The 9,148-nt window shown below is 42.5% G+C and overlaps 1 protein-coding gene and 1 long non-coding RNA gene across 3 annotated transcripts in view; one reads left to right on the top strand and one right to left on the bottom strand.

The window, feature by feature from the left end:
- The first annotated feature begins 1,126 nt into the window (after nt 1–1,126).
- LOC139183172 (uncharacterized) lies at nt 1,127–8,752 on the top strand. Its single transcript, XR_011566700.1, has 3 exons — nt 1,127–1,214; nt 1,539–1,656; nt 7,773–8,752. It is a non-coding gene; the product is annotated as an uncharacterized lncRNA (long non-coding RNA).
- Nucleotides 2,655–9,148, bottom strand: part of ATP13A4 (ATPase 13A4) — a 126,108-nt gene continuing 119,614 nt past the window's right edge. Inside the window, exons 29-30 of one of the 2 annotated variants that reach the window (XM_019957940.2) lie at nt 8,747–8,827; nt 2,655–3,314 (exon numbers count right to left, since the gene is read on the bottom strand). In XM_019957940.2, coding sequence (XP_019813499.2) covers nt 3,102–3,314; nt 8,747–8,827 — 294 coding nt within the window. In that variant the 3' untranslated portion in view covers nt 2,655–3,101. The remainder of the gene's footprint in view (nt 3,315–8,746; nt 8,828–9,148) is intronic. The other variant, XM_070789752.1, reaches the window with a different exon arrangement.

Here is a 9,148-nt window from a genome sequence, read left to right as displayed (position 1 = left end):
TGCCAGGGACTCTCCCAAATGATTTAGACCAGGTGACTATGTCCTTTTCTCCTCTAGGTCCTGGTCAGGAAAGCACAGTGGGTACAAGTAGTGCGGCCCTTGGGTTTGGGGCACTTTCTCATTTTTTTCTCTTTTTCTTAAATATTTCAAACATTTCTTTCTGAGAAAATACATCAGAAGTATCCCCCAGTTGTCAGTCTGTCAGTCAGAATCCCTCACTGTGCAGCTTTCTTCTAGATTCCTGTCCCTATCAGAAGCCACCTTCCAAGTGACAGAGCAGTCAGCCTGTGTATCCTCACCACAGGACCTCCCCCACCCAGCCCCCCACAGGGTCCAGCTGCTGTTTTGGGCGCTCAGCAGTCATAAAAACTCAATTGGAAGCTGAGATCCAGGCTATCAAATCTGAAAGGAATCCAGCAGGTAACTGAGTTTCATCTAATACTTGACTTCCTTTGCTAATTGATCTTCGAATACCCGTTGCAGTCACCAGTGTCAGGGAGTGCACACCTTGTGGGGTCACCAGCTTCCACCTCTGTCCACGCTGACTAATAAGGCAGCAGTCTTCGTGTCAGCCTGAAGCCATTCCCACCATGGTCTTCACCCATTGGTGGAGCCACCAGAAACAAGTCAGAACTTTCTCTCTCAGGTTAACCCCTTCAACTATTTGAATGCCATTCTGGCATCTCTCGAATCTCCATTTTTCCTGGTTAAGCATTTCCTGCTCTTTTACTCACTAAGATCTAGTTCGTCTCAAGAACCATGCTTAGAACAAGTCCCTTTTGGCCAAGGTTTTAGGGCTGTTTGGTGGGTAGGGAACTAGAGCTTTCCACCCCTGTTCCCTGCCAGCTGTGTGTGAATTGCTGAGGATGGACAATCACTTTTGATCAAGACAAAAGCAACTGAGTTGCAGAAAAACAAACAAACACCTGTGGTTTGGGGTTTTAACACACCTCTAGTCCAAGGCTGGCAGGCTGCCTGACATTCTTTTGAAGTGGAGGCGCTGGTATTACAAAGGCTTGCCTCTGCACCTGACAGAGAAGAATTTCACTCTTTGTTTGACTGTGAGATCACACCGTGCACCCTGCCCTGCTGGAGCTTAGTAATTAGGAGGCATTTGGAGGTTACAGAAGGTTTGCTCAGAAAACGTGTGTCCAAGGTCTGGCTGTTCTCTCCTTCCCCTGAATCTCAGCTTTCTCATCTGTAACGTGGGGATGGTAAGCCCTCCCTTGTCTGAGTTCCGGGAGAACTAAGTAACTCAGATGGCTAGTGGAGATGACATAATTGGTGAGAGGGGGCTCTTCAAAGTGTGAACGGTGTGCCCATGCTTGCTCATCACTAGGCTGTAGGCTGTCTCCAGCTTGCCTCTGCCCACAACTTTTGAAAAATGAGAACAACTATTAGTTTTAGAAAAGACATTTGGAGCTGTCCTATCATTGCCAAGGCTGACTTTGTAAAAGGAAACATTCCTTTCTGTACTGAGGAAGACAATGATCCTGCAGCCTGTTTTAATGATTCTTTACACCCTATTTTAAAACCAGAAGGAACAAGGTAGCTTTGTGTCTGAGAAACACCATGTTCCAGAATTATCTGCAGTCACAAGGCACTGACGATGCTCGGGAATCCAGCAGAGGAAGGGAATGCTTGCAGATATTCTTGGTAAGTAGCCAAGTCAGTCAGGGACTCACTCTCTGCCCCAAATATTCACTTAGAATTAGCTGTTTGCCATGAAAATGTTGCTTTTGCCTTAAAAATACTATTTGTGGATGTTTTCCTAGAATTCAGTGTTGTCTGCTGAGCTAACAGAAACCTGGGTGTTTTCTATGCCAAGTGAATTCAATATAACCAAACTGTAGGAGTGATAAATTAAGGGAAATTTTTGCTTTCTAAAAACTAAAGCCTCAAACTTAAGAAATGCATAGGTTGTACGAGGACTTATGTTAATGATAATATAATGTTGTAGCACAAGACTAACTTTTCTCAAAAATAATGGAACAAAGGGGTAAAAATTTCTGGAACTGGGCACACAAGATGAGGGGCTCCTAAAACAAAGAAGACCACAGGGTCAGGAGACAGTTTAGTGGATAGTTCTAGCGCTCTGTGATGTGGGCTACTTCCCTTTCTTTCCCAGGAATATAAGCCAGACTAACTAGACAATCTGTGGGGATGCTTGTTAAAAATTAAGAATGTCAAGATGGCAACAGCAGAGTACTAAACCAAGAATGGGAGCTTTCTGAGCCCTGGTTTGATCACCAGATTGCAAACCCATGAAGCCAGGGCTAAGGAGACTCTACTTCCAAGCTCCTTTGCCAAACTCCTGGTTAATGAATTGTGAGTGATGGGAGAGATGTGTGCCACCTTGGCACAGTGAAGAGCCTCCATCTTCCTTCCCTATCTCAGTACACATGAAGTTCTTGTGTTGAGTCAGTGGAACCATCAGATTGGAGCAGTCACCATCCTGAGGAGGGCTATTCTAAAGAGTCCCCTGGGTCAAGAAAGACGTTCTTGAGTGTAAAGACACTGAGATACTGGAGTTGCTTGTTATTACAGCATTGGCTTAGCCTGTCCTTACTAATACACAGGAGAGGCCAGAAATAGAAGAAAATATCTCAGATCTGAAAAGTACCACAAAGGAAAGGAAACCAGACAGTAAAGAGCAGTGTGATGGTTCTCCAGCATTTGTTTTTCCATCAATGAAATAAGAATTCAAAAATGATCTTTAACATGTTTATAGTTCTATGCTACTTTCCCTCAACTCATTAAAACATATACATCTAAGAAGAAAGATTACATACTCTCCTTCTCCTTCAGCCAGGCAATCTCTTGGCCCATTGCCATCCCTGGGATATTCTTGAGTCATTGAACACCTCTAATACTTTCAGAAGCCAGGAGAAAAGTGTTCTCCTTAGGGCAGTGTTCAGCTCTGTAGAAAGTATCTTATCAAAAAGACTTTAATTTGTCACCATGATTGGATAGGTTTTTGATTCCAAAACCTCCAGCTGATATTAAAAGAGTCTTGTTGCTTAAAAAAAAAGTAAAATAACTGAAAATGGTCCCTTTTGTCATTGTTTCTATGTTATATAAACTTGGATATCACATTGTCTTCATAGTTGATCCTCGTTGCTCTCAAACACTGGGTTGCTGTAAGACACTCCCCTGCCACATTCTGGCATATCAGAGTCGGAGGTCTGGTTTATTGGGGGCCAACTGGGGTCATTTGCCAAGGCTCTCTGCAATATCCGATACTGGCTTTTTGACTGATAGCCAAAACACCTTTTGATTATCATCCACAGGGCTCTATTTTCAATAATGGCCTCCTGCAAAATAAAAGAGTTATTGTTTACAATCAGAGGTTGTTTCCAGAACATAGTCCTCATAAGGCACTACCACATTGACTGCTTCGATCTAGCTTGACAAAGATCTTAAGTCTCTGCCTCCCAAGGTGATTTCACATGAGAGGTCAAGGCCTCTCAAACTTTTACATTTAAGAAATGCTTCTGGAAGAGAGTTTCTGAAACAGAAATATAGCTTTAAGTAGTCTGCCTCAAGGATGAAATTTCTTTTGAATTTCATGTGTATCTTAAATGTGAAGTGAAAGTCGATGAGTCATGTCCTACTCTTTGCAACCCCAACTCTTTGCAGTCCATGGAATGCTCCAGGCCAAAATATTGGAGTGAGTAGCCTTTCCCTTCTACAGGGGATCTTCCCAATCCAGGGATCCAACCCAGGTTTCCCACATTGCAGGCAGATTCTTTACCAGCTGAGCCACAAGTGAAGCCCAAGAATACTGAAGTGGGTAGCCTATCCCTTCCCCAGCTGATCTTCCCAACCCAGGAATTGAACCGGGGTCTCCTGCATTGCAGGCAGGTTCTTTACCAACTGAACTATCAGGGAAGCAGTGAAAGTAAAGTGAAGTCACTCAGTTGTGTCCGACTCTTTGCGACTCCATGGACAGTAGTCTGCACCAGGCTCCTCCGCCCATGGGATTTTCTAGGCAAGAGTACTGGAATGGGTTGCCATTTCCTTCTCCAGGGAATCTTCCCGACCCAGGGATCAAACCGAGGTCTCTCGCATTGTAGACAGACGCTTTACCATCTGAGCCACCAGGGAAGCAGTAAAAGCATCTAAATTCTGCAGTTTACTCCATATCACATCTATACATGATTTAATATGCTGCTGCTGATTTAATATAAATGACACTTAAAATACCAAATGGTATTGACCTTATAGAAACCAAGTATATCCCAGCATATCACTGTGTAAGCTTGAACACAGGTAAAACTGGGAATGTGGGCCACAGTTTTGGAGTTGGACAGATTTGGATCTGAGTCCCAGCTCTGACACCTACCTCCTGTGTGCAGATTAATTATCCCATCTGAGCCTCAGTGATTAGAAATGATAATTCTGTCCTTTTAGATTTGTCATTGGGATTGTATAACTCTTGTTACCAGAGAAGGCGATGGCACCCCACTCCAGTACTCTTGCCTGGAAAATCCCATGATAGAGGAGCCTGGTAGGCTGCAGTCCATGGGGTCGCTAAGAGTTGGACACGACTGAGCGACTTCGCTTTCAATTTTCACTTTCATGAATTGGAGAAGGAAATGGCAACCCACGCCAGTGTTCTTGCCTGGAGAATCCCAGGGACGGGGGAGCCTGGTGGGCTGTCGTCTATGGGGTCACACAGAGTCGGACACGACTAAAGTGACTTAGCAGCAGCAGCAGCAGCTCCTGTTACAATGCAGGGCATGGCATGGCATGGCATAGCTGCCTCCCTTTACCATTCTTCTGAACTATTCATTTAATAAAGGGTTTGGCATTGCAGCCTTTTTCATATAAACCTCTAAACTTCACCTACAAATATTTCATTGCAATCCTTTTTCTAAGATAGCAAAAGATATGTCTCTTCAGAAACATTTTATGTCATGAGTTAAACTGAACCTTGAATAGAGCTCAAGTTATAACTTATAACACATAGTGCCTAAGAGGTTATCATGTTAATTTCATTGTTTTATCACGTGTGGTCACAGAGATAGACCATCTTAGAAGTTATCATGAAAGAAACAAAGAGGAAAATATGAGGGCCTAAGAGGTCCCTTAGAATTAGAACTAGTTTTGCTGTCTGTCAGTGGTATTTTTGCTAAACTGAAAGAGTTAATTCTGTAGGATTCTACAAGGAATTTTGCTAGAGATAGTGGTTTCCTAAAATCCACCCATCTTTGACATCTGAGTACACTGCTTATGGAAATCAAAGAAAAGAGCTAGTCTGAATATTCCTCCAAAAACTGATCATCTGCTGATCAGTTAAATACTCACATAGCTATCTCATCAGCATCTTGGAAACCTTAGGAAACGCCTCGCCAGACCTGTTCTTCTACATTCCCACAGCAAAGTTTTTTTGTCCTCCTTAATTAACTAGAGAACAGTAGTTCTCTTTAGAGCTAGGATAAGGTAAGATCATGGGTATTTAATTAAAGATTTTAAAATCCAACTTACATCCAGGAAATCTTAGCAGGCTTCAGACAAAACAAATCAACACAAACACACACACACAGAAAGACTTTAGTGCTCTCCACCATATCTTGAACTTTGTTACAATTCTAGAATGTGATAACCTATATTACTTTGCTGCTCTGAAAGGGGAAACCAAAGAAAGCACTGAGATATTTGTCCTGTCATTCTACATTGTAAATTAGATACAGAAGGAGAAACAAAGGAAAGCCTTGATAACACACCATTTCTTTAAAAAACAAACAAACAAGAAACAACAAAAATTTTATCACATGAACTCTTTTGACAAACAATTCAAATAATTCATGTATATCTATATATACACACATACATATATATACACTTACATATACACACAAATACATAAGTAATACAAGAAGGGCTGTTAAAACTGTCTACATTAGCTCCTCTGCCTATAAGAAGGAGGTTGTTAGATTGTGAGATTAGCAATTATAATAAGGTCTCATTCAGACTTGTTTTGTGCATATCAAATTACCCTCTCCATATGTGGGGTGGGGTGGGGGTGGGGAGTGGGGGAGTTGGGGTGGAGGTGGACAGGTTCACTTCTTAAATTTAAGAATTGAATAAACCTTTATGCTCAGTAGTGTCCAACTTCTTGTGACCCTATGGACTTCAGCCCGCCAGGCTCATCTGGTGGTGGTTTAGTTTCTAAGTCACGTCTGACTCTTGCAACTCCATGGTCTATGGCCTGCCAAGCTCCTCTGTCCATGGGATTCTCCAAGCAAGAATAATGGAATGGGTTGCCATTTCCTTCTCCAGAGGATCTTCCTAACCCAGGCATCAAACTCAGGTCTCCTGCATTGCAGGCAGACTCTTCACCGACTAAGCCATGAGGGAAGCCCTTTGCCAGACTCCTCTGTCCATGAGATTTGCCTGGCAAGAATACTGGAGTGGGCTGTCATTTCCTTCTCCAGGAGATCTTCCCAAGCCAGAGATCGAACCCATGTCTCCTGTATTGGCAGGTGGATTCTTTACCACTGAGCCACCTGGGAAACCCAATTCTATGAGATGAGTTACTATTATTATCATCATTTTGCAGATGAGGAAACAGAGACTCAGAGAAGTATAGAAACTTGACCAAAATCAGCCAGCAAGAAAGGGTGGAGCCAGGATTCAAAGTCAAGTAATCTACTCTGCAACTATATTCTTAACTGCAAATATACTGAAGGAGAATGGTTTTCTGTAGGGGGATTATGGCAGGCTTTATTGCTTGATTACCTTACAATCCATTCCTCCTGGCTCTTCCTTGCCACCTTAAAAAAATTATAACTAGTCCAGGGCAATTTGTCCAAGTTTTTGGCATAGATCCACTTTACCAGAATCCTTTCCTACTAAAACTGACAATGAGACATAGTTCTAAGCAATGAGACATAAGAGGAAGCTCACTGGTGAGCTGCAGGAAAATATTTTGTTCCCTTATAAAAGGTTCATACTTGTGAGAAAAAAAGCTTGCTGGTACCTCTTCTTCCATTTGTTTTTTACCTGCACTGAAAACAGACCTCAAACCCAGCTAACACAGCTACATGGGAGCTAAGCTGAGCACCATAAGCAACAAGCACAAATATGAAAGGTCAGTTTCTAAGGATGGTGAGACAGAAAGGTGGAAGAATGCAGGTTCCCAATAATGCCATAGAGACCCTAAACTAGATCTGAAGCCACTGGCTTCCAATCTTCTTGCTAAGTGAGTTAATAAATATCTTTATTGTTTAAACCACTGTGAGCTGAGCTTTGCTACTTGCCTAACTGATCCATGCATCAGGAAAAATTCATGAACAGGATAATACCACAGCTATGCCACAGAGGATGGGATGGTATTTCAGTACACAGAGATGGAGAAAGATGTTTGAAACAGTGGAAATAAAGTGATCATGGACAGGAATAAGATCTACACATAAGATTATCCCTTAAAGGGCAAGGGCAATCTTTTTGCAACTCCTTAAGAGGACTCTCATGGTGATGCTCTTTGATTAATCTGGTGGCTTTGGGGACCGTATGGTTTAGCATAGGGCTCTTTACTGTGGTTCCTGAGTCAGCTGCATCAGAATGACCTGGCAAGCTACTGGAAAAACTAAAACTTGTATTTACTGCAAACCTACCAAGTCAGAAATGCTGGTGGCAGGGCGGGACAATCTGTGTTCTGACAAGCCCTTCAGGGAATTCTGATGCCCACTCAAGTTTGGGAGGCCCTGGTTTAGCATGTAGAGAGATGCTCCTTACCCTAATTCTATGTTCTCTTCTGCCACCAGCTCCTGCGCAGCCTTCACTCTGCTCTGTAAAGAAGGCTCTGTGCTTACAAGACACTGCAGGGACGACAGGCCCCGGGGCCCCCAGCCCGCCATGAATCCCCCCTCACTGGAACCATCCTGGGTTTGCGAGAGCAGGATGAGGACAGATGGAGTTTTATAGCTCATCCTTCTTCAAACTGGATGCCTTTTCTGGGGTGCAAACTGGATGCCTTAACTCTCCCCGAAAGAAAGCCTTAAGAACTGGAGACTTTGTCTGACAGCACTGAAGAAGCAGCGAGTAAAGCACATAGCAAGGGAAAAGGGGAGCACCAACTCATTTTACTGAGGAAATGGAGCATAAAGAATAAAACTCAGGAAAAACTTACTGTGAATCTCATTTCCCATCTGTAAAGTAAAAATGATCCAAGTTGTTCAGGGAAAGAAGCTAGACACAACAGGCCGCATATCATACCATCCCCTTTCCATGGAATGACCAGGATAGGCAAATTCATAGAGACAGAAAGCAGACTAGTTGTTAGCAGGGGGTGAAGGAGGAAAAAGGGGAAATAAGAAGCAACCACTAATGGGTATGAGATTTCTTTTGGGGTAATGAGAATGTTCTGGAATTAGAAAGTGGTGGTGGTTACACAACTCAGTGAACATACCAAAAAAACCACTGAATTGTACACTTTAAATAAGTGAATCTAATATATGTGACTTATATCTCAATTTCGAAAAATAAATTTAGTTGGCTCTCTATATGTGAATTTTAGATATGGATAAGACCTTATTCCATCCTCCCCAGCCCCACTTTACAGACAGGAAAACTAATGCCCTGTTTGGAATTCATCACAGGGAACCATCATTGCTCATGTTGCCAAGGAAGGGAGCCCCTTGTACTGCTAAACCTTTTTGGCTAAAGCTGTTCCTTTTTGGTCTCCCAGAGAATGGCCCCCACCAACCCAACCAGGTATCAGCAACTCGAGGACACTTACCTCCACGACAAGGGACACAATGAAATTGGAGCTCAGCATAATGACAATGTAGACCCTCCACAGGACAGGAGTGCAGAGCAGCTGGTGGGAGATGAAGTACAATCAGTTTGAAGACAAATCATGCTGCAAAAAGTTCATGCTGTTCATAGTGTACTTTTTCATAGGTTTCAAATTACATATGCAATAAGCCCATGCATAGACGTGTATGTTGTATTACATTTATATACATACATATACATTTTATATACATAAGTATGTCTATGCATCAATGCACCGAAAATATGGAAGTATTACACTCAATGATTCCAATAACTTGGGGACTGATTGTTGCTTTCTTTTATCTTCCTTCTTTCTTCTTTTTACCTCTCTGTAATTTCTAAATTTTCTAAAATAAATTTGGTT

This window comes from Bos indicus, chromosome 1 (assembly GCF_029378745.1).
Source record: "Bos indicus isolate NIAB-ARS_2022 breed Sahiwal x Tharparkar chromosome 1, NIAB-ARS_B.indTharparkar_mat_pri_1.0, whole genome shotgun sequence".
In the NCBI taxonomy this organism is placed as follows: domain Eukaryota; kingdom Metazoa; phylum Chordata; class Mammalia; order Artiodactyla; family Bovidae; genus Bos; species Bos indicus.
The sequence above is the reverse complement of the archived record's forward strand: the minus strand, read 5'-3'. Positions and strand labels throughout refer to the sequence as shown.